Source organism: Miniopterus natalensis, chromosome 12, assembly GCF_054644295.1.
Source record: "Miniopterus natalensis isolate mMinNat1 chromosome 12, mMinNat1.hap1, whole genome shotgun sequence".
Classification (NCBI taxonomy): Eukaryota; Metazoa; Chordata; class Mammalia; order Chiroptera; family Miniopteridae; genus Miniopterus; species Miniopterus natalensis.
This window is the reverse complement of record NC_142092.1, coordinates 24348179-24374653: the sequence shown is the minus strand read 5'-3', so window position 1 is coordinate 24374653 and position 26475 is coordinate 24348179. Positions and strand designations below refer to the sequence as shown.

The 26475-nt window shown below is 39.2% G+C and overlaps 1 protein-coding gene across 8 annotated transcripts in view; it reads right to left on the bottom strand.

Moving 5' to 3' along the window:
- MPDZ (multiple PDZ domain crumbs cell polarity complex component) overlaps positions 1-26475 on the bottom strand; it is a 140324-nt gene that overhangs the window by 39592 nt on the left and 74257 nt on the right. For 7 of the 8 annotated variants that reach the window (XM_087822659.1, XM_087822666.1, XM_087822660.1 and 4 more), the window contains 7 exons: positions 24616-24732; positions 22464-22631; positions 15758-16042; positions 15389-15512; positions 11792-11990; positions 4320-4424; positions 419-511 (listed from right to left, as the gene is read on the bottom strand). In XM_087822659.1, coding sequence (XP_087678785.1) covers positions 419-511; positions 4320-4424; positions 11792-11990; positions 15389-15512; positions 15758-16042; positions 22464-22631; positions 24616-24732 — 1091 coding nt within the window. The remainder of the gene's footprint in view (positions 1-418; positions 512-4319; positions 4425-11791; positions 11991-15388; positions 15513-15757; positions 16043-22463; positions 22632-24615; positions 24733-26475) is intronic. The other variant, XM_087822664.1, reaches the window with a different exon arrangement.

Genomic DNA, 26475 nt, shown 5'->3' with positions numbered 1-26475 from the left:
TTGGTTATAGACAAAACATGGGTTTGAATAACAGCAGCCTGTGATAACAAGATGCTTACGAACACACGATCGTACATATACATACATTTTGAATATTTAGCTAGCACAAATGCTAGAGAAATTTAACATCTGATGTTATATTTAAGATTAAACTCTACAGAAAATATTCCCTCCAACTACCTATGTGTAATTTCCTCTAGTTAATTTTATTTAGTTCCTATTATATGCAAAACGCTTACATACATGTTAGTTTTACCCCTGTGTGATACATACTATCTTCTCCACTGTACACAGGAAGAAATACATGGATATTAAACAGCTCGCCCAGTGTCACAGTATCAAGTGGTAAAACAGCTCCTGAAACTACAGCTCCCTATTTTTAAACACTGAGTAGGCTGAAGACAGAAACAGTCCTTACCGCCTGGGCTGACTCCAATTGCTGTACGCCGCATTCTGAAGTTCGCTTTCCTCTCCCTCTCCTTCTTCTCGCTCTGGTAATTCTGGAATGTCTCTGTTAAAGAGTGATACGATGAGCACCCCAAATCCTAGGAACCCCACGCAAGGCTGTCTTACCTGTCCTTTATTGATTTGGCTAAAAAAGGCAGAACTGCTTTATATTTTAACCATACTTAGCCAATAAGTATACAACATTTCACATTAAGGAGAAAATAAAACCCAGTCGAACAAAATAAAAACCTTACATTAGAATCAGTCTATAAATGGTGACGGAAGGAGACTTACGTGGGGTGATAAACACGCAATACAATATACACGTGATGTACTGTAGAATTGTATACCTGGAACCTATATAATTTTATTAATCAATGTCACCCCAATAAATTCAATAAAAAGTAACTTTATTGCTTCTGTTAAAAAAAAAAAAATCAATCTACTATAACTCAGTCTGAAGATACAGCTGAACACTGAGTGTCTTGTCTAGCCTCTTTCCTGATGAAACACGGGAGAATGAAGGAATAAAATGAGAAGGGGATAAATACAGAATTTTAAAGGAAAACTATGCAACAGGTATTTCTTAAATACCTGCTGTGTGCAAGAAGACAGCAGGACCACACGGGCTCTGAGCCTGCACAGCCCCGGCTGACAATCCCTGCCCCCAAGGAGCTGACTGTTCAGGACGCCAGGAGTTCGGCGTCTCTGCTTCCTAGGAATGGACCGACTCGTTCCCTTCACCTTCTGAGGATGGGAATGCTTAGGGCCCCGCTTCAGCCCGGCCGGAGGGGCCAGACACAGAACTCTCCACACAGCAAGCAGTTTACAATACACCTATGCTCAAGGTCGCCTGTCAGCTTCTGTAGGGTTCAGATAGTGCCAAATGCCAGCCATATGACAAAATGTGTCCAGTGTCAAGTAACATGTGAGGGCAACAGAGGATGGGTAAAGCAACTGTGGTGTGCCCTATGCTGTTCGTAAAAATTGGATTGCTAGAGAAACATGTTCACATATTTATTTGAAAGCGGAGGCGGCTATAAAAATTCCGATTCAAAAGTGATTTTCAGTTGACCTTTACAAAAATTGAAAAATCTAAAGCAAGCATATGCTCATATTGTATCCATTCTCCAATGACAGGGCGACTGAACTCGGCCAAATGCTCGAATCTTTAGACTTTGAGATCAGAAGTCATGAATCCAATCACCCCTGTGTTTGAATGTTTCACAACATGTTTGGCAAGTAAATGTCCAGGCTCTACTTGAATTTCGAATTTTTTTCTTTGACCTGAAGGCTGGTTTTTTGTTTTCAACTGCTAAAAGGAAGTTTGCCTGCCTACAGGTCCCGCCCACTGGCTGTGTTTGAATCCCCTCCTGTGGAAACTGAGGAACAAAGCTGTGCCCAAGGCTGGGGCTCTGAGAGCCACGGCAGACACTGGGGTAGGGCTGTTAGGAATGGGGGGGTGTTAAAATGATGCTAAGAAGCTGACTGAAAACGGGACAGTCTGAGTGAAGCTGTTGTCCAGATGAAACCAGGCAGAGAGATGAAAACTAACCCTCTGGAAACATAACTGGAGGGAATATGACGGAAAAAGCATGTATGGCAGACAGACAAGAACAAGAACTTAGAAAGAGCCCCTAAAATATTCAGTACAGCCGTGGGGTAGGGAGGGGTTCTCACCCTGGACTCTCTGCTCTGGGGGCTGCTCAGACCACCCTCAGGCTCATGCCTCATGAGTATCCTGAATCCTGATACAAAAGCCTCCTGCTCTTCAAAGGATTCCACAGCCCTGAACCCTTGCACTGCCCCAGACGTGCCGATTTCTTCGCCCGTCCCAGGCTGTGGTTTACTGACTCGTGCCCTGGCTCCCAAGAGCAGAAGGACCGATTCTCTTCCTCCTGCACTCCCTCAGCCAAGACGGGTGCTGAACACCAGTGCAACTTTTGTCAACCATAACGGCTCTCTTCACACCTGCCTTTAGGCGCTGCCAGAAACTGGCACAAGGTCACACAGTAAAGGGAGAGAAGTGAGCTTTTAATTGAGGCCGTTCTACTACAAAACCTGAGCTCTTAACCTCCATGCTACGCTGCCCATATTTTTACCCTGGCCTTGGGCGATTCTTTCTTTGGATCCAATGGTTCCAAACAGGACGCCTGACTGCTTACATTCTAATCTTGGCTCTGCCACTTTCTACCTACGAAACTTGGGCAAGTTACTTAACCTCTCTCTCGTGTAGATTCCTACTCTATAAAATGCAGATTGTTTTGTTTGAGCACCTTTATGTTAATAGCAAATATACTTTGTCTGCAATGAAGCAGCCAGTCGCAGCACTGCACGATCCAGGCCCTTCTCCTTCCTGTGCCGGGGGAAGCAGTGCTGAACATGGCTCTTTCTCTCTAATGCATTTTGAGTGCATTTAAGGCCTCCGAGCTTAAAAGGAATACAGTGCTACTTTGGCACATTGTTTAAGCCATTTGAAATGATATTTCAGAGGGATATCGGAATGACTGCTTTTAGCATTCTGGCAGAAAGCATCAGGAAGATCGCTGTAATCCTGAGCTGGACATTCTAGAGTGGAGTGTGGCTGAGCTTTGTATAGATGGGGTCGAGTGAATACTCATTTTCCCATAAAATTCATGAGGCCCCAAGGGCCACGGGATTCCTTCCCTTTATTAAACACGTATCTTCCCTTTCCTAACCCTTTCCGTATTAGGTGCAATCTGCAGAGGAAACAGTGATGTCATATCACGATGCCTGCAGAGTCACTGGACGCCAAAGTGCCTGGGATGTTCTGACATTGCGGAGAAACGGCAGAGCTCTTCTGAGAAGGCCTCAGAATGTTTACAAAGCCACTTCTGCTCTGCAGTAAGCTTAAAGGGAAATCTGGTGCTCAGCTGCTGATGCAACTGAAAAAGAAACAACTGCTCCACAGCTGAGAGTGTAAGATGGGACATTCTTCTTGGGAAGCACTTTAACATTATTTTTCTCCCTGTGCTGAACTCAGCAGCAGCATCAAAACTCAGTTCCTGCCTTTCTGAAGGGGAAAAAACCACCCACTTTTTTATTGTATTATTTAGGGGTTATTAACACATTGTGTATCAAGAGCATTTAAAAGGCATATGCTCGCCCTGGCTGGGCAGCTCAGTTGGTTGGAGCATGGTCCCATCCACTGAGAGGTCACAGGTCTGATTCCTGTCAGGACACATGCCCAGGCTGTGGGCTCGATCCCCAGTCAGGGTGCCTACGGGAGGCAACCGACAGATGTTTCTCACACTGATGTTTCGCTCCCTCCCCCCCACTTCTCCTTTCCTTCCTCTCTAAAATCAATAAAAATATATCCTTCAGTGTGGATTAAAAAAATAAAAGGCACGCACTCTGCTTCTCAACACACACATACCAAGATGTTCAGCTCAACATTCTCCAAGAGAGTAAAAACCATTAAAATGCTCCTCAATCTGTATGTTAAAAAAGGAATAAATAAAATTTCTGAAGATGTTTAAAAATACTTACAAATATATGAAAGAATATTTACAAGAGAGGAAAAAGCATGATAAAAGACTACACAAATTGTAGCTTCCCAGAAATTGATGAAATAACACTCATAGCTAGAGTGAACTCTCCAAGCTCAGTATGTTGAAAGTGCTATATTCAGTGGTATAATTAGAGATGATTTTAGTTTCTTGATTTGAATTTTCCTAATTTTCCACACTATGTCATAATTACTTAAGTAGAGGGGCGTAAAGGCAAAAAAAAAATTTTTAATGCTGAAAGAAGGAATCTCTTTCATTGCTAGTCCTCCCTGACCCTGGATTCGAGATTCTTCTTCATAATCTACTGTATCAGTCATCACGTAGATTTACTGTTTAATTTACCTGCCAGTGTACGAAGAAAAAATATCCAGAGCCATTATTCCTCCAGACTGCTGTCCCAGGCTGATTCTAAACTCTTCCAAATGTTCTGCAGGCACGTAAGTAATCCTGGAACAGAACATAATCCATGAATGCAAAGGGGAGCAAAGTTTTGGCTAACTGTTAGGAAAAGACTCCAAAACAGGGAAATAAATTATATTGTCCCTTCATCCCTCCTTTTTCTCACAACTCATTTAATCAGCTTACTCGGCAGAGAATCCAAACATCAAAAAGATAAAGTATCCTACATGTAAGAATAACAGAAATTAACATTTTAAATGCTGATAAACTACGTGCTTGCCAATAATCATATGGGGGAGGAAAACAACATTATTAATATTTCCAAATGAAAAGGCGAAAACTACTTTTTGAAATTAGAAAGATCTATAAATTCTTAGGAAAATAACTGTCAGTAATAACCATGATTTCATCCAAAGAGTCTTGGTTTCCTTAGCAGAAAAATTAGGTAGACGCTATTAAAATACTGAGTTTTTTACATTATTTTACGTAAATAACTTTATGGTCTTCCATGATACATAATTAATTATGAGTATTAACAAGCATTATCAATCAATAAGTACATGTTAGCTTTACTAAGTTAAGAACTCTCCAAGTCTGAAGTTAAGCCATTATAACTTTATGGAAAGACGCTCTTACTAGTTTGTAGCAACTTCTAAGTTCATTTTGGTTTCAGGGAAAAGCCTGTTTACACTTGACTGGTCACTTCCCAATTCAACAAGTACTGGCTGAATGTCTACAATGCCAAAGGCGCTGAGTTAGATGCTGACCACAATTATAATGTTTAGAAAATGACATTTGAAAATTCAAGTTTACTGCTGTTCTATAAGGCTTTATAGTTGATACGCTTGTTTAAGTGAGCTGCCCAAGATCCTCAAATTAATGAAAAGGCAAGAGAAATACTGCCTTTGAAGCAAGTTGGGCATGTTTGTGCAACTATATATAAAAACCATAAAGACTACTGAACCAGCTATCCATAACCTACCCCAAAAGACAATAACCTTAAACCCTTAGCACTGGAGTGCAAGGATGAAAGGGTTGTCTTTCATGTTATAATAAAATACGAATTACACCAATGTCATAATTATTGAGTGAGGAAGGCATATAATTTCAGATACAGTGGTTATTCTATAAAAAGCATTCACTCTGTGAGGTCCCTTAGATCTAGAGGCACAGACGCAGTTCAGTTGCTCATCGGGAGCGTGATGGGAAAGTGAATCGCAACCACTCAATCCCGCATTCTCGAGTGCGAAAAGGACACCGCTTTTTATGAGGCTACTGTAAACAGAAGCGTAATACGAACGCAAGGCAGTGTGCAACAGGGCATCAGCAACCTCGTCACAGCTGATCACCCGGCCCAATCCGTGGGCCCTTTGGGATCTTTGCACGACACTTTTACCTGGAGGATTAAAAACTGAAGCAGAAAGCATAGCTCAGTGGATTCAGGACTAGGCTGGATGAGAGAAATGCACCCTAATTCTGACCCTATTTAATCTATTCATCTATAAAAACACCTCCTCTATGGTATTAAAATATAATGAATAGTAAATTTACATTACTCCTTCAAAAATAGTAAGTTAGAAACACGTAACAGATTATACTGGAAAAGAACACTGATTGTATTTTACACACACACACACACACATGCACACACACAAAGATAAATATAAAACCCCAAACCTGAAAAACCTATTCAAGAAAACTGGTATTATTTCTGAAGATTCAATATGCTCAAACACATACAAGTAAAACCTTAAGGGAAAAAGCCAGGAAGAGGTGAGGGGGGGAAAGCAAGAACACAATAGTGAAAATAATGATAATCAGCTCAAAATATTTAAATTTTTAACCGGTTTGAGAAGGAAAATTTCTATACCAAATAATAAAATGAATTTTCCTCTATATTTGTTCAAAATAATTTTCCTTTTACCAAAGAGGGAGGGATGGGGAGCTTTACAAATGTTTTTATGCTATTTTAGAATAGTGAAAAGGTTATAGAAGGCAGTTTTCATAACTATTTAGCCCAATACCCTCAGCATGGCCACCAGAACACATCCCACAATGCAACAGCACGCACAGAGCAAGTCCACACCCCACCTCCAAATCACCAAAAGACATCACCTAACTAAATTATGTAAATTATGAACTACAGAAACACACGGAAACTGCTTATTTGAGAGTTGTGTTAAAAATTCTTAAATGTAAACTAATCTACGCTTAAGCATGGAGCAGAAGAAATAAAAGTAACATTAGTGATGCTGAAATGTGATACAGCTCTTAATCCAGAGCCTGCGCCTGCACATGCAGAAGGATCACTCCCTGACAAAGGAGCTTAAAAGCTCAGTAGCTGGAAAATATGATTTTCAAATACATTGACAGTCATCAGCGCAAAAGGAAAATGGAACAATCCCATAGCTCTGTTGCAATTTGTTATTATATAAATGAAGGGGGAAAAAAGCCAAAATGTATACCCTGAATCTATGCCTGGATCTATCCCTGCATCCAGACTTTACAAAAGCATGAAATGGTTTTCACAGACAAGTTGTAACACACAGCCATAATGAGCTTTTTGAATCACCGATACTCACACATAAAAGGGGGCTCGATCGTCAGCAGGTGCTGCAGAAAATCTAGAATGTGAAGCATACGCCGCGGCATCTTTTTACAATGGTGTTAACAAATGTCAATGTCTTGTGCTGAATATGAGATGCATACATATGTAGTTAAAAGTGGGTGCTCCTGGTTGTTTTTTTTCCCCTTTCCACCTCCCTCCCATCTACACCTCCCCCAGAAAAGCATCTGCTCCTTACTGGTGTCTATAGCAATGATTATTAACAAGCATGGAAAAATGTAACTGCAATCAATCTTTTATTCCTTGATCAGGAATTCATCCCACACTTTAGGTTAAGGCAGGTGAATTCTTATTCAGCTTGGTAATTATCTGGCAGATGTTACAAGCAGCTGCTGCTAAGCGCAAAACCCTGGCTATTATTACAGAACTGTAAGAGCTCCTGGCAAGGTGGAGTGAGAAGTGAAACAGAATGCATTCTGGTGAGGCTTCACATCTGGTTTTCCACAGAAAATAATGAAACCTGGAACTTAAACTGGCTGTTCTTGAACTCTTGAAACTCAAATTAGCTACCCAGGCATGCATGAAAGCCCTCTCACCAAGTTCCTAGCTATCTGTCGTAAAAGGCAAAAAAGAAATCCAGTGCATTGTCTGAACAAGCAATGCTTTTCCTAAAACGAGTCAGTCATGTAACTGAGCCATTAAGTCTTTTTTTTAAGTCCCTCCAATACACTTCTCTACCACCACCCCAGATTAAGCTGGGTTCATAACAAGAAATAAACAGGAAGAAACTGGGATGGAGCCTAAATCCAGGCAATGACTACAAAGCTTAATTAGCCAGAGGCAATGCCTGGTTCCATTCAGAGTAATGGAGGCCCAGGCTTTCCTTTGGGGAGGATTACTCCCTTAGCTTTCAAGGTAATTCTAAACCTTTAGCTTCAGGAAAGCAGGAGATCTGGAAGGCACAGGGCCAAAAACACTTCATGCAAAATGCATGGAACATGCTGCTCAGCCCTGGCCAACCTAAATGGTGATTTGTTCTATCATTTAGCACTTCCCCTCCCCCCCGCCAGAAAAAGGATTATATGATTCTAATTTCTTTCTACCACTTACCCAGTGGTCAAACCATAATCATCTGAATCACAGCTACAGTAGGACACTCGAGAAGAAATCAAAGTGTTACGCTGACATGTTTGTACGTGTGCACACACCAGCATGTGAGACACAGATCAATTACCTGATTGATTTACTGACTGATGTCCAGAGAGGGAAGGCTGTGGGATTTTTCTTCTTTTCTTTTTTTTTTCTTTTTTTACTGTAAGATACCACAGTACATTTCTGCCTTCAGGGATCTTAAAGCAATTATGTATGAAGTTAGCTCTCTAGCCCTCAAGGTCATCATTAAGCTGCTATCCACATGAAAGGGTAAATTCTGACCCGGAGTCAGAGGGTAGGAAAACAAACAAACAAACAAACCAAACCAGAAGACAGCAACAAAAACGAGAAAAAGAGAGAGACGACTTTCAGAGCTTGAAAACATACCTGACGAATTTTCTGGAGCAGGCTAGATGCATGACTTATGTCAAATCAGTGTCACAATGGTCTTATTTGTTTGGCTACCTTTTAAGATCTTCAGTAAATCAGAACAGAGGCAGAGGCTAGAACCAAGCACCAATGATGGTGCTCAGAGACCTGCATCAGTGCCCACAGCTCAGCAGGGACATCATCACACAATAAATCAAATGATCGGTTACCAGGCCGTCTGCATTTTATACTGCATGTAAACCATGCAAGCCAAACCCCTGCCACAAAGAGTCTCCGTGTGGCTGGATATACCATTCATCTTTAAGCAAAAGAAATGGACACTGGACCATGAGTTTTTTTTAGTAGAGAGGCTCCGGTGTTTTTAATGATGCTCACTTGCACTCACATTATTAATAAGATAATTACGGAGCTGTCGCAGGATCTGATGATGTGTTCCATTACAGAATAAAAGTCAAAGGGCATACAAAACTATGAAAGCCCATTAGTGAAGTTCTGCCTTTAAAGAATGCATTTTTATACGAGAGAAGAATCCATTCCACACAGTATATATTTTTCTACTTTTTATTGAAGGCAGAATGAAAACCAGATTGTAAATACTGTTTTTCTTACCTAAGCTCTAGCAAGATATACTTTGCAAAAGAGTACTACAGAACACAGTCCATAAAATAGCATTAATACTAAAATGTGTCCCATACGAGTAACCATTACATTAATTTAAGGTCAACAATCTTTCCCTGAGCTGTTGTTTTACTATTTTATCCCCTTATACACTAAATACAGATATTCAACGGTGAATGCTACAGGAAAAAGCCAAACTATTACATTGAAGAGGTGTGACAATAAAGTCATGAACTGATTTTTATGTTGGCTCAAGAAACATTGAGTGACTTTAAAAACCAAGCCACATATATAATGTGCTTTGGGCACATTATGGGATTACGGGACAGTTTAGACACTTCCTCACAAAATACCCTACACGACTATGTTAACCATTGTTGAATTCTCTTGGATCATGAGGTTCAGCAAAGGTAAGTTACTGCTTAGACTGGCTCTGTTCTATATGATCTTTTCCCATTACTGGCCCTCTAACACCTGGCTTCGCTCTAGGATCCATACAGATTAAACATGTGGTGCATAACTCCTTATACTGAAGGCCAATCAAAACTTCATAAATAAGATCCTAGAGTGGACCCTCCTGTTCTGTGAGACATATCTCATCTATCTCACATCTAAGGCTTTTGCAAAAATCATTGGGAAAAAAAAATTAAACGGAGAAAAGCAAAATTGTTTTAAAATACTTTTTTTTTTTTTAATAGCAGGCATTTATTTGTTTCAAGACAGGAAATTGACCTACTTAAGAAAAGTGGTTTCTCCATCTTGAAAGAGGTGGGTGGATCCTAACCCTGGAGATCCATTCTAGTCGATGTGCACACATTCCAGGAACAACTAGAGGGTTTCCTCCTAGACTCACAGAGCTGCAGAATGGGGGAGGGACAAGGGAACGGATCTCCTGATTATGCTCCGCCCCCCAAATCTTTTAGATCAGCTCCTCCTTGATTTCTGACATAACCTAGAACCCTTTTGGGTGACGCTGAGGCTGCTGTGTTCCTGGGAGGGGGAGCCATGTCCTTGGCCCCTGGGCTGCTCCGGTCCTTCTCCTTAGATCTCCCTGGGTGGTTCCATGGGATCTTGGGGTTGACTTGTCCTCACACTTCCTACCAGAATGGGAAGGCCTTTTGGTGGGAGTTTTCTCTGTTTCCTTTCTCTTGCGAGGGGGTTCAGCCTGGTGCTGGGAGACCCTCTGGTCTCCATTCTGTTCACTCACATTGTCTTTGCTCTGCCAGGCTGAGACGAGGGGCCCGGCGCCTGGACCTCCCAAGGTCTCTGGAGCGGGTCTGGCCGTCACCTCCCTGCAACCACGCTTACGCTGCCCTCAGGTGTTAGCGCTGCTGCCCCTGAAGCTGCGCTCTGGTCAGGCCCTGCCCGGGCCGGGTTAGGAAAAACTAACAGAGTATTTCCGTATTTGCATGAAGCATGTTGTTGGACTCTTTCCCCACCAGCATAAGCAAGAGAGGTGGCCCCAGACACCTCAGCGACCAGGGGAAGGCTCCTGGCGCTGACCTGGTCCTGGTCACTGGGCTCTTTCCATTCTCTGCCTCCAACAAGGTATGTCTATCACGTCACGGTACAGCATGGGTGCCGCTGTAAGCCTCCACTGGGGGTCTCAGGAAGAACACCAGGTCTTCCCAGTGAGCAAACGGGTTTTCCTTTGCATCTGAAGGGCGGCATAATTGCAGGTAAAAAGAGCAGCCAGTGGCAAGCATCAAGTGGAGCTGTTTTCTCTCATGATTCTAGATCAGGGGTGGGGAACATCCAGCCCCGTGGTCCGGCCCTGCCAAGGCAACTGCAAGTGGGACTCAAAATTCAATAAATCTAGGAGCTTTTTTCATAGCTAATTTTTAAGTTGATAATTCTGTATGGCCCACAAATGATGCTATAAATATCCAAATGGCCTTTGGCAGAAAAAAGGTTCCCCATTCTTGCTCTAGATGGACAACATTACAAACTTCAAAGGAAGCAACCTGGTCAGCTCTAAGCTCTTGGCTGCCTTGAGTGACCTGGGTGTAGTCACATGTTTGGCACCAAATGCATGGCTGCCGGCAGCATGACATCAGGTATGGTGAGGTCGGGCTGGTGCACACGACGCCCACTGTGACTATTTGCAAACTGATGTGCACGTTGATCACTCCTCCCCTTTTGCTGATCGGGATGACGCCGCTCTCAAACACGGGGATGTGCCTGAACATGGCAACTCGCCCGGGCACAGCTGCCCTGCAGCTTCCCCGGGAGCCGGGGAACATGTGCAGCATGTGGCTGCTCCGGCACCACCTTGCTATAGCGTCCTGCGGCTACCCATGTCTGTCCTTCATTAGGACCACTGCACGTCCTCTCTGGAACCCGCCCCTCGCGGGCCGCCTTCGAGCTTCTGCTGTCCACCGTGACCTGCAGCCCTCCCCCACAGCGCCGTGTCCCCACCCCACAGCTGCCCCGCAGGAGGGGCGGCACCTCCCTGCAGACAGCCGCCCCTCCAGGCGCGGAGAGTAACAGGCACACGCGCCTTGTTATCTTAAAAGACGAGCTAAGATCAAGAACTATTCAGGAATAGTCAAATTCTTACGTGACTTATATGAAAGGGATATGTAATTTTTGTATATCAAACAGAAATATATTCTCAAAAAAAACCCATACCAACACTGATTGATGATTTGAATTTCACAAGCCAAACTGGGGTCCACATGATACTTACTTTATGTCAGGCCCAATGAGGGAATGTCTTCTCAACATGGCTCGTGCCTGGGCGCTGGTCAAACTGAGAGTGGATTCTTCATTGATAGACAAGATGCAGTCCCCCACGGCAATCCGCCCATCTCGACTAATGGCACCTCCGTGAATAATGCTCCGAACAATCACCCCCAAGCCATCTTTATTAGCACTTACTGTCATCCCTAGGGTAATGGAGGAACACAGAAAGGGGTTAAATTTGTGAATTTCAAATTCATTGTAATTTGAAAGTCACATAATACCTATGAATTAGAACTCTTTTTTTTTTTTTTTAAATATATCTTTATTGATTTCAGAGAGAGGAAAGGAGAGGGAGAGAGAGAGATGGAAACATCAATGAGAGAGTCATTGATCGAGCCCACAACCCGGGCATGTGCCCTGACCGGGAATCGAACCCCGATCGCCTGGATCATAGGTCGACACTCAACTGCTGAGCCACACCTGGCCGGGCAGAACTCACTTTTCAAGCCAATAAAAAACAATCAAAATGAAAGGAATTGAAGTTTCTAACAAAAAATATTTTAAAGTAAATTTTGAAATGTTTGTGAAATTTATCTAGACAAAGGCACTCCATGTTGAATACATTAGAGACTAAATGGGTCCACACAGGAGTGAATGTAACTTAGGCTATTTGATGTGTTACCCCTTACTCTCCCAGGGAGAGCATTTTGACAACATCAAATCAATTTTATAATAGGAGTCCATCCTATATGTGTAAGAGAATAAAGAGCAGAACCATGAATGGAAAATTAGTTCAATAAATTAAGAAACTCAGTGCTACAACTTTATTCCAAATCATTTGTTCATTTAGTATATACTTACTAGATGCTTACTGTGTGCCAAGTACTATGCTGGTGGCTTGAGATGAAAAAGCCTCACACAGAATTCCTAACATCGAGAAGCTTGTATTCATCTTATCCTTAAGCCTGCTACAGTGCCTGAATGTACAGTAGTCTGTTGAACTAAACCGATATGAACTTAATCCTAATCTACTCCCATTTTATCTACAAACTTGAACTTCTAGAAGCTCCAGATTTGGATATTTAATCGCCCTCCTGACTTGTTCCCTGGATGACTAACAAGAAACGCAACCTTGGCATGTATAAAACTGAATTTCCAAGTTTCTACCTCCCCTTATATCTCCATCTATCTTTCCCTTTTCGGTGCTGACACCACAATACTAATCTCCATTGCTCAAGGCAGATATGCTGAAGTTCATTCTCGATCCCTACCTCTTTCTCACCTCTACTATTTAATCCATCACCAAGTCCTGTTATTCCTACCTCCAAAACTTGTCTTGAATCCATGCATCTTTCTCCACTTCCTTATTAACCCTAGACTAGGCTAGCACCTTCTCTTGCCTCACTTTTCAAAACAGCCTACTACTTGGTCTCCTGGCTTCCAGGACATTCTTCTTACAGGAGACAGAGGGATCATTAAAAAAAGACAAATCACCTCACATTACTCCCTGCCAACAGCCCTTTAACAACTTCCTGTTACGCTAACATACAACACGCCTATGTGGCGCAGTTGCACCCCTTGTTCAAGGTTCCCTATGGCTCCCCGTGTTCCAGCAACCGTGTTCCAGAAATTCACCGAGTCTCCCCCCATTTCAGACAGCTGGCCCCTCTCAGCAGCCCCTGCACAGCTAACTCCTCCATCTTCAAATATCACCTCCTCAAAAAGGTGTCCACAACAAACCTCACCCCAATTTACATTCCCTTTTCCTCCTCTCACTCGATTCCTTCAAAAATATAAAACCTTTTAGATTATGTTAACACTTTACATAAAACAACATTAATTCACTTTAAATCGAGTGATAAAAGTTCCTTCCAAAACAAGATTATATAACTAAACCAGGTAAAGAGATGTAAAGCTATAAAGAGATGTAAAGCTTATAAAAACTTTTTCTGAGGGTAGGGGATCAGCTAGTCTCTCTTTTAAGCCTTCGATGTTCTATGTATGAGTGTCTATCACAGTATGTAATGCAATCAGGACTTTATTGTCAGTTAGCTAGTTTTCTTAAACTCGTGTTCCTTGAGAAAAGTGATTACATCACGGTGTCTCTACATAGTGGCTAGAATACAGAAAAAAATGAAAGTTTGATAGCTGGGTGAATACACTAGAATAGGGTTTCTTGTAAGGGCCTTACAAAATCTGTTTTATGAGTTGGTCAAAAAAATGGGTTCTATGGCCAATTAAATGTGAGAAACGCTGCATTCTATAACCTCTTCTTAAACAGCCGCACGCATATCTGAGTATGAAAGATACTGCGATGCAGTGCAAACAGAAACCTGTCTCCTTAAATTCATCACTTTTCAAACTTTTAAACTTGGAACCCATTTATAACTCCTACTTACATCCTATAGAACTAGTATTCTAAGTTGCATGCTTTCAGAAACACTGCATTAGCAGGTGAAATATTCCTGGCATGCTCTGATATCTATAATACGTCTCATAATTAGTGAATTATAGAAAGTTCTGTAGCTCATGTTTTACACCATTCTATTAAGTGTAATATATATAAGAAATATTACATCTATGTAAAAATTCTCTGCTATAAGTCCCCACTCAGCTGCCGTTGGCAGTGCCCAGCCACCACCAAATGGAACAAAATCTAGAATGAGACAGAGACTAGAATCCCACTCACCACGTGAGCCCTGTTGGACTTCTCTGCAAAGTCTCAAATTTAACAAGGAAACAAGGCCCTGCCATAAAATATGAGTGTAAAGGGTACTGGTTGGTCTCACAGAAGGAACAAGATCTCGGATGCAGAGCTACCCAGAGGCCTGGACAACACTCCGCATTCAGAGCACCTGTTCTAACATCCTACTTTTATCATCAGACAGCACTAGGGACAGAGCTGAGTCACATGGCTGTTTAACTCAAAAAAAAGAAAAAAAAGAACAAACGTGCTCTGCCTCAATATAGCTTTAGTTATTGAAATTAGGATTTCATTTTTACAGGAAGTCTTCTTTGCCCAACTCTGAAGGCTTTATGATTATTAACTAGCCGCAACCCTTTATGGGTAAGAAAGGACACAAAAATCCTGCCACCTGGGAAGGACTATTATAACTCGCATTTATATTTTGGTGGTGGCACACCTGGCTGTCTTTTTAGTCTTTCTTTCAGTGAATGAAAGAAATTAAGTACAAACTGACTTTATGCATAACTGGTAACATTCAAAAAAAGCTAATAATTTGCCTTTCCAAAGAATTTAGAACTCCAAATTGCTGACTTTTCATTTTCTAAGAATTCCTTTTCTGATTTGCTGTTTCATACACAAACGATTCGTATATCTTTTACTTGAACGTGAATGAGGCTACTGAATACTTTTAAGTAATTAAGAGAGTGAGGAATCTAAGCTGGTCTGAACTAAACAAACCAGTTAACCATTTCAGGAAAAATAGTGAGTACATAAAACGAGAAACCATTAAAAGTACAGAAAAATTTACAACACCTATTTTCTTATCTACAGCCAAAAATACCAAAACCAGGTTTAATTTTTCCTCTTGGCAAGGGAGTTGGTTGGGAAGGTATGTGTGGAAAATAAGGCACTTACCTAGGCTAGAATTGCCTTTTGCTATAGTAATAGTCCTCTCAAGAGTTTCTCTGGATACATTCTGAAGCATGACACACTCGGCAGTAGAGGCCAGAGAGCTCTGTTGATTTAAGAACTCAGAGCCCTGACAGAAAGAAAAATAAGTCACGTGAAAAGGAAAACTAGACTTTGGAGTATGGTTTCAACATCACACATGTTCTCTAATAGATCGTGCCTTATTCGACAAGAACCTCTGACCAAAACAAGTCCATAGATTGGCTTCTGAAAAAACCTCAGCATCAGGAGAACACTAATTCCAAATGAGATTGGCCAGAATGCTTCAGTCCCCGACCTCACTGTAATACATACACCACATCTTTAAACTATTACCTTTCCAGTTGAATCCGACAGCAGAAGAGAAGAACATTCTGCACTTGATACAACTTCATTTGGTAGGTGAGATTCGGTCCATGCTCTTGTGTTTTCACATTCATATTTTTGTTCAATAGCATTTGCAGGTGTATAATCATTTTCCATGAAGCCAGAAGCAGGTCCTATGCTCAAGTCCACTGAAGGTGGACTGTCATCCTGTCTGTGCAGGAGATTCTGGGTGTACAGCTCCTCCAAGGACATGTGCAGATCAAGTACTGGATCTGAAGAATTTTCGGTAACATCCTGATGATTAAAGAATAAAAAATTAAAAATTGTGGCCAGAATTACATCAGTGTATTTTATAAGATCCTTTCTTAATGAATGATTATTTAGTGAAAAAACAAAACACAACATAACTATATCTTACTTAAAAAGCATTAGCAAACATACAATTTCTTCACTTAGCTGTTGCTCCGTCTACCTTTATCTTTATAAACGCTTTTCAATACATTTCCTGCAATCAAACATCTCATGTCTACTGAGTTATCTTCATACAATATACTGTACATGAGATCATTTAGATACAACAGTATGTTCTACTCACAAATAAAATCATTCAGAGTTCAATCTACATGGGAAAGCAAGTAACTATATTTCCAAATCTTATTTCAAGCACAGCCTGAGTTCCTATATATTACAAGATCAAAAGCATGAAGAGAATGATATCAACTGATTCAGATCACAAGAACCTTCAAGGGAAAATTATTTTGACAGACATTTATAGGTACTTATGGAGAAGACAGAAAGCCACACAATTCATACGATTGTAGGGAACGTTTTCACAAATATTCTGCAAGATACGACAGAAGAAATACTAAGAAGGGGCATTAGAAGATGTGTCATAATCCAGGATCTCTCATTAACAATCTGTACATCACAGAACCTCTCTTGGCTTGATATTAATTTCTGAAATTCCCTAAACTCTAAAATCCTATAGTTTTACATAAACACATGCATCTCCTTACAACAGATATACTGTATTGCTTACGTGCTTTGGGGAAGCAGCGGCCCTATGAACTGCTGCTGTTGAATAAACTTACCAATTTTCTCTTCAATTCTTTGATATTTTTAAAGTATAATAGTGTATGAATACATTATCATTGGAAAAGACTCAGGCCATACTGATTTATAGTGTGTATGGACACTGAATTAAAGTCTTCCTTTATGGCTCCTACTTCTGGACCTTTCCCCAGTAAAACTAGCTGGCTATACCTGTGTTTATTATCAGATTTTAAAATTCATTTGCACCATATATATATATATAATATGTATGTATGTATGTATGTACGTATGTGTATGGCCAAATGCGCACACTTACACATCCAAGCTCATACACATACATTTTTTTAAAACCTAAACTGAACCATACACTACATAGTAGGTTTTTCCTTGCTTTTCTGAAGTATCTTTAAACCTTGTCATGAGAGATTCCCATGTCAACAAATACAAGTCAACTTCAATCTTCTTATGGCTACAAAACACTCCTAAGCATGAGAGGACTGGAGTACAGGCTCTAGAGTCACTCTGCCTGGGTTCAGATGCTGGCTCCACCAGCTCTTGGTGCTTTGACAAGTTACTTAAATGTACTCTGTGCCTTGGTTCCCTGGTCTATTAATTAAGGAAAATAATAGGACCTAGTACAGGTTGGGAGGACAGGGAGAGTTAAAACTAGAAAGTACTAAAAACATGCCTGACTTAATAGACAATGCCTAATAACTGTTAGCCACTGCTGTTATTTTTAGTGCACATCTTTGCAGACCTGTGGAAATTTATTTAGTATGAACTCCGACAATCAGAGCTGTTGTTCCAATGATATGCACACTTAAAATGCTGGTATATACTGTCAAATGGTCTTCCAGTTAGTGTGTTAGTGTTTTACTACATGTGTCCCTGACAATTAGTGAGGACATGCCATTTGTATGTGTTCTGTGAACAACCACATACTTTATCAAAGTTTCTCTCAGGTGATATTCATTTAATTGTCATCATTGCCTTATTCTGAATATAAAGTCTTTGTGACATGTACTGGAAATATTTTCCCAGCTTGTTACTTGTAAGTTTGTATATGATCTATACATGCAAAAGTTAAATTCTATATGTAATCAAGAATTCTTTATATAATTTTTAAATGACATTCTTTACGTAATCAAATTTTTTTGTGCTCCTAGGTCTTATATGTTGCTTAGTAAGTCCCTCCTCTGCACGAAGTAAAGGGAATGCTTTCTAGTATTTTCTCCTATTTTATAACCGCTTTGTTTTTAGATGCAGTTTTAAACCACCTAGAATTTATTTCCGGGTGTGGTGTGAGCATGGGGGTCTCTTCAGTCTTCCTAAGTGGATAATCAATTGCTCCAACACAATCACACTCTTTTCCCTTAATAAAGTTTTCATCTCCCTGGAATTAACATACTCCTGGTACAAAGAATTGAGAAAAGGGGGAATATCAAACAAGCAAATAACATCTTAAGAATCCTCAGGAATATGTGAGAGGAAAGCATCCTCCACGGTCCTAGAACCTAAAAGATAACCTGTTAGCTCATCCACCCAACTCCGATGATTTTAGTCTTATTAATAATAACAGCGTACTTACTAAAGAAATCGGTTAGTTTCTGTATTCTAAATTAATTATGATAACTAGCAGTGAATCATCTCCCCCACTCCCTAAATAAAGATAACAATGAAAACTACTTTTCATCAGAAAAAGAGGTCAAGCTGCCCTCCTGAGCTGGGGTTTACTGTAAATCGAGAAACAAATTTCCATGCATTATTCATGAAGGAGTTAACACAGACACACAGAGAAGAAAGAGCTAATCAACACAGCAGACAACATAAGCCTACTTAAGAAACGTTTCTGGTTGCTGAACAACCAACTGAGTTTTATTTTTAAAAGTCTTATGGATCTAAAAGAAAAGCAGTTCTTCCCCCATATACATCCAAAAATAACTACAATTTCCCAGTGCAACCTGGTATCTAAATGAAGTTGAGATACCAAAATCCACCCTAACATGTGCCTCCACTTGATATAGTCTTGTTCTCCGGAAAAAAAACACACCAAAAAACGGAGACAATGTGAAACAAGGATGTTAAATTTACTGGAAAATAGGCCTATTTCTTAAGTGTAATGAATAAGTTAAGGTTATACTTGGGCACATTATTTACCCAGATAATAGATTTACATAGATGAGCTAAATACTTAATATTCACTGGACACAACCTGTTTTTCTTCAATAAGCAGTCTAAATACTTTGAAAAACGTACTCATAGCATAGCTACTCCAGCTTCCATTGTCCCCCACTCTTGCTGAGAGAGGGTACATGTCCTTTGTTGTGTATACATTGACTACTGAGCGAAAAGGCAACATCTTTTATATCTTTGAGAACTTGCAGTTTTGTCCCTAGGATTTCCACAATCTCTCTGATCATCTTGACTGGAGTGATCTAATCAGTTTTTGATACTAATGCTCTCCTCCAAAAAAATGCACATGTTTTAAACATGTCTGTAAAAGCAGCAATACTTTATGCTATAGGACAGTAAGTGAAGATTTAGGAATTTTTTTAATTTGTATCATAGAATCCCTTAGCTGTGATTGTTGTACACGGTACAAAAAGGAGTTTCTATCTTGACAAACACCAAGTTCAACTTGCACTAGAATCAACAGCATTTCCTGGGGGTACTGATGTTCAGAAATGAAGGATATGCACCCACTGGTAAACTTTTCATCCTCGGAGAAGTGAGTATACTGGGGAGGGTGGGGCCTGCAGGTGATGATTAGGAGAAGGGGAGACTCATTACACAGCTACTAAATCTGTATTGGGTGTATTTTTAAAGCCAAAATAGTAAAAAATAAATGAAAGCATTCTCTCCTCCAAAATATGTTGAACTTTTAAAAAAAGTCTATAAGCATTTAAGTTTGGAAACAATTATTTCTGCATTTGTTATGTCTTTGGAGGAGATAAGAAAAAGGGGATAAAAAGATTAATCCAAAAATTAAAACCTAGAACAAGAAGAGAGGAAAGATCCCACTGGCTTTCTGCCTTTAAAATCCACATTTCAATGGCCTGCCTCTATTAATCCAAATGCCCTGGAAGCAGCCATATTTTTCAGATTTTTAAGTAATGGTTATTTCCCTTAAATCCTGGCATGATAATCAAATTAAGCAAACACTGCCCCTTTAAAAAGAAAAAAAAAAAAAAATAGCAGTATGGGCTCCCTGATGGGAGAATTTTGTACAGAGGAGCTCCGCCTGGGGCTGCAGTCCTCTGGAGTCTGAGCTGCTGCAAGGCCCAGGCTCTGCCATGAGATAGTCCTCCCCCCATGAGTTCCTGCTCTGGGTGACCAGGTCTTACAACTTCTAGCACGCCTGACTCCAGTGAAGAGAACTCTCTCGTCAATTAAGGAGACAGGCAAAATTACTTGTGTACTTCCAGACATGACTTAGGGCTACAAGATTATTACATATTTAGCACAGTCAAAAACTTGAGGAATCACTAAGATCCTCACACTCTATTTCATCTTTCTTCACATCAGTATCACATGTGATACAATCTTATTTTATCAATTAAAAAGTCCTAATGAGAGCTCACTTTTCTTTAAGGAAATTGGTCAATTCTAAATTCCATAACAAATTGCCTTTCTGTCTTTTAAAAGTAAATTTAGTGCAAAGACAAAAAGATGAATGCATCATCTAATTTTTTTATTATTTACACACTATTTTCTAGTAAATAGATGCTGAAAAGACGCCACAGAAAACAAAAACAAAACAAAACAAAACTGTTGCAGAGATTTACCACGTCTAGGAAGTCCTACTTTCAAAGAAAACTACAAGCACACAGGAGTTTCACAATTTGTTTTAAAATACCCTCATTAATGTCTTCTTTGTTGTTTTGTAGTTTAAATATTTCAGTTGATAAGCCAGCCTGCCAAAATTTCCTTCAACAAAAGAGTAAACTGCTTGGGAAAAGAAAAAAAAAAAAGGCAAACAGACTTCAGTAAGCCAATATGTTGTGCTGCATACAGCCAGCATTTGCCCTGTAAAATGTATGCTTCTCAGTATGCAGATTGTGTAATCCCTTTAAGTAACAATTACAAAGTTAAACAATGCAATCTGTCCCACTGGCAAGAATTGTGCTATGCTGTGGATTAGGAGACTCCATTAGGGGATGAACTCAGCTCCCAGCCCAGGGGCCAGGAAAGACTGAACAGGGTCCAGACAGGACGCAGGCAGAGTGAGGCAGTCTCAGGTGTGGTGAGAGAGGAGCAGCTGCTCCATTCAAGATTATACTTTGCAAACCAATTCAAAGAGGCTGTCCAGCATTATTTGCAAGGATAACAGGTGTACCTTGAACATGAAAGAAAAAGCTTTGATTGCTCTGGCCAAAAAAATACTTAATTCAGGAAAAGAGGAAAACTGCTAGCTCTATGAAAATTCTACTTTCCAGCGTATTCAAATTCCCTTCCCACCGAAGTTAGGTGGAAAACATATATTTCATATATCTAAGAAAGAATTATTGTCCAGTCTTTTTATCTTAATTGTTACTGATGGTATATTTCCAACATAGAAAAATGAAGAAAATATATCCCCATATGAATTCTTTGCCCAGATTTAATAGACAGTAACATTTTGCCATATGTTCTTCCATGTCTTTTTCTACTGACAATGATACAATGTATTGAACTAAATTCCCATGCTTCCTATTTTCTCCAAGAATAACTTCTTTCCTAAAGTTGAAAAGGAACATCCCCACACATTTTTAGGTTTTTTAATGAACACCACATACACATACTCATAAAAATACATTGAATTGCTTTGTATATCAATGTCTAGAAAATATAAACAATGCTAACAAATCAACAGAAAGATAAGTAACCCATTATAAAAATAGTCAAAAGATATGAAGATGTCACTGATGGAAGTAAAACCCAAATGGCTAATATATGAAAAATGTTCAACCTCACTAGTAATCAGGAACCTCAAATTAAAATAATAAGATACTATTTAACACCCAAAAGATTGGATAGGTTTTAAAATGTTACTTATTAAACGTTATAGAGCACGTCACTAAGAAAATAGAGTTAGAGCATTTATGCCAATAATCTATTTCTAAAATATAAATGGCTCAGTATGTCAAATAGCAAATGAATTCTTCATTCATACTCAGTGACAAACACATTTGCCATTCACAATGATTTCAACATATTCTTTGGCATCATTTTATATAAAAACATAGGATAGCATTAAATTTAACTTAGCTAGTAAATATTAAATTAATGCAAGAAATATTTTACTATCCAACTTGGCGTGAAAGTCAGTAATAAAATGGTTAAAATATCTATATTTTTTCCAAAGTAGACACAGCTAAAAACAGAATTTGAGAAATGTTTTATTATTTTTTTTCTTTTTAACATGAAAATCCTAACAGAAGCTTGGAACCTTAGTGTCTATCACTCTGCATCACAGACCCTAGAATTAAATAGTCCCTGGGAGTCTAAGTTACCCAATCAACACTACCTAAATGAATCTGAACTTTAATTTGATAATGAACCCATGACTTGAGGAACAGAGTGTCTGACTTGCTACTCCTACAACTCAACTCCCCATAAAAAATGACCTCTGGAAAACTGCATACAAGGTTCTCCCATAAGTGAGATACCATTTCCTTCGTACCTTGGGAGGAGAAGATGGGAGGGAGGGGCCATAGTTCACGCCATCACTACAAGCACTGCCATGAAGAGATAAAACAGACGCTGGAGTAGAGTAGATGCTGTCGTTATCAGGAGAGTACTGAGACTCAAATGCAGATTCATCTGCTGGGTCAGCATCATTTGTGTCCACCTGGGAATCAAAACAATAGTATCGGTTGGAAATTCTGTTCTATTACCTATATGCATCTCCCCTTGAGACGGAAACGTACACTGGTTATCACTCCTTTGCCTACGCTATTGTCTACACGACTCCTTCACCCTCAACACATCAGAGGCTCGCTAATTCAACAGACCCAGGATGAACTGCCACCTGCCACAAAGGGTGCTGCCGTAAAAGGTTATTTTATTCCGTCAATGAAGGGCTGAGGGTAACAGTTAATAAAGGACCGCATCAATTCTAAGTTTAAAAGTTTCATAAATTAGGGAAAATATTTGCTTTTTTTTCCAGTTCGCATTATTTTTAAATAATACCTGCCCAACTCCCAGAATTTTATAATAAAATGAATGAGGTCAGCTCTCTTCCTATTCAACTAAAATAAACTTCAATAGGACAGCTAGGCGATCATCTATGTGCCAATCTTTTATTTAAATTGTATTTCACTAGATTTAAAAACCATATGAGTTATAGACCCAGAGAAAAACCTGCCATTTCATGCTGACATTACACTAACAAGGAGCCTAATTATGATTTAGTTATGGTAAAATTATAAGTTATAAACAGCTGTTGTTGGCAAACTCACATAGGGTGAAGAAGAGAATTTCACTCCGTATTATCTAAAAATCCTGTCACTATCTTCTATGGCAGAACCAAGTGAAAGAATCAGGACATGATAAGCTTGAAGCTCTTCTTACAAGTCACTCACTGTTACACCTCAGAATAGGCAGAACTGACAAATATTACCCTTATCCAGTACTACCAGTATTTTCTGTTTTAATGGCAAAATCCCACATTCTTCCATTTATCTGTGATTTCAACTTACACATTCCGCCAGAAGTTATAAGCGTTATAGTATTACACCGGGTCACATTCTTGCAAAAACAGAAGAATACAGATGGGCCATTTCAAAATGAACTTCTCTGATAATATATAAATAATGTATTCTCAATACCTGTTCAAATTCACTAGTGAGAAGCTATGTGGAGGTTTACCCTTTACAAATGTACATTATGTACAGCAATCTAAATGGTAAATATTTAACATCTGTTACCTACATCGATAGTATTAACTAAGCCTTGGGTCATGGGTTACGACAGAAAAGTATTTGTTTTAAGTAACATTAAAGAAAAATTTCTCAAAACAATTCATATACCTTTCTTTGATGCCTCAGAATCTTAAAAGAGATCCTAACACTCAATCTAATTATTGTAGCTTTATAAAAACACCAGGGTACAGAAAAATTGAGTGACCAGTATGAGATTGTATAGATAATTAGGGAGAAGACCCAGGACGGCTACTACTCTAAGATGTTGAGCTCACAGAAAAGTGGGACTAATGTCTGTGACTGGTACTCATTTAAGACGACGGAAGGAAGCCATGTCAACTGCAGAAAAAAAGCTCAGCGGGCACTTTTAGAGACAATGATGTATTTGTGACCTGCAACACTTCAAAAAGAATTTTCTATGGCTGGATGCTGTTTAACACATTTATACCATAGCACTTCATGCAGTTCATAGAATTCTAAACTATCTAGTTTTGGAGTGTTAACACAATATTCGCATAATGCCCATGGAGACCTACCAACTTATTAAAAGGTAGACGAAATGCTGATTTCTGGCTCAATACTGAAACACTTAAAGAATGCCTAGAGATACTCAAGTATGAAAGCAGAGCAAACAAGTGCTGCAACAAACTTTTGGTATGATGTAAAGATCAATTCTGGCCTATTGACATAATGCCTTGCTAAATAAATTTTCCACGAATCCAACGAAGAGTTTTCATATATGTTTGTTTTTCCTCCCATTTGGAATTATTAGAAGTATTGAAGTTGACAAGAGAATGTTTAGTTTTCCAAAATATAATGAACAAAGAATACAGTAAGACTTAAGAATATTTTAAAAGGCAAAAATAGACATAAGATTTTTGAAAGAAAGCTTGATAAGCGGAGGCCACTAACCAGAGCCAAGTCAGCCCTGAAGAGGGCCCTGCCAGCCAGCCCTTCCTCCTCGCAGGAGTGCGGGGCGTAGAGAAAGGACTCCTCCTTAGCAGAAACGTAACCTTCTTCTGGCGAAAGCTGCAGGGAGAATGAAGCCCAGTGTTCGAGGGTGAGGTCATGAAAAAGAAAGAATGGAAAGAGAGGGGAGGGAAGTCAAAGGAGGAGAGAAAAAAACGGGAAAGTTTTCAGATGATACCACATGACTTTAACACAGAATGATCATAAAATATGATAAATATTCATGTGTAACATTTTTATTTGTTAAGCCACAATGAGGATATTTATTCCAATACCACTATCATCAGTTAGATGAGAATCTCTTTTAACTATTTTTTCATTCTTCTCATAAAAGATTATGAAAATCAACAACACTTTATAATAAAATAATATTTTATCTTACAGTAATCTTTTGGTCATTTTTATCTGTCAAATATTCTGGCTAAGCAAGTTCTTAACATAGAAATAAGGCAACTTTTAGGTATTAACATGTAATAGAATTGCTGAAAAAACAAAATATTAAAAGGAAAAATCAACTTCTGTTACCCCCTTACAAGAACATTATTTTAAAGACTGTAATTTACTTGACAAGGAATGTTAGTGAACCCTACAATGAAGTCTCTTAATTTAACATGGCTTAAAAAAATGTACGTGTGTGCAATCCACTTAAACTGCACCCTGAGTCATTACACTGTAACCTTGATCACACTGACAGGAAACCTAACATCCATATTCCAACCTCAGATAAAACAGGCTAAAATATTTAGATAACTGCCATGCCTAATCACCTGGTATCATCAATATATGCCCAAGTATTTTAGGTAAAAAACGTTTCTCATTTTTCCCACACATATGAATTAATATATAGTAAACCTCACTTTATATAAAATATATTTATCATATTATTGCAATGTGCATGGAATTTGAAATAGCAAATATTCTCATGAAAGAAATTTATTTTGGAACTAGTTAGGAAAAAAGTATGCTTCTGAATAACTGGCATGGGTTCTCCTAAGGGCCGTAAAAAACAGATATTGAGTCATATTTGCCATTTTTCTTTGTCTAACAAAAAGACCAGAACCAAATGCATGGTCAACCTTAACATACAGTGTGGGGCAAACACAGGTTTACAGTCGTGAGTACGAGAAACAGACTTTATTCTTGTAATGTTATTTATTATTTATTGTATTATTTCCCATACAAAGAACTAGAAACCCACTTTTGCCCCACCCTGTATTTAGAGAGTCTCATAATGGCCTATCTCCATTCTTACATTCCCCTTTGTATACATCTTTTGTTCTGATTTCTACAATCCTGATTTGATTTCAGGTTAAATGAACATATACTTCCTTCTTCCCTTTCTCTCGTCCTCTTTCTGTTTTTATAAATATAGTTTCATAGTTACCATTTCTTTGTGGAGTGAAAAGTGAAGCACAAAAACTTTAACATTTAAAATATGTTAGCAAAGCTTACTATCTGGACAAATCCTTTCGCGAAGTCAACACATTTTTATTTGATGTTTATGCAAATACATCCACGGGCTTGTGTTTTTTTAAGAGCAGGTATATTTGCCCTTTCACTTACAAATATATTTATACACTGAAAATCTCACGAAGAGAATGTCTCTAATATTTCACTGCAATTCAGTCGTAAGCGCTATGTTACAACCACTACACCTAGTAAACATACTGACACTACGTAGCATGCCATTACTTATTTTTAATATAATCAGTAATTAATGACATGAGGGCTATTCCTTCCTGGGGGAGAGCCACAAGCTGATAATCCACTTTGGAAAGTTCAGTGTCTTGCTTTGCAGTAATT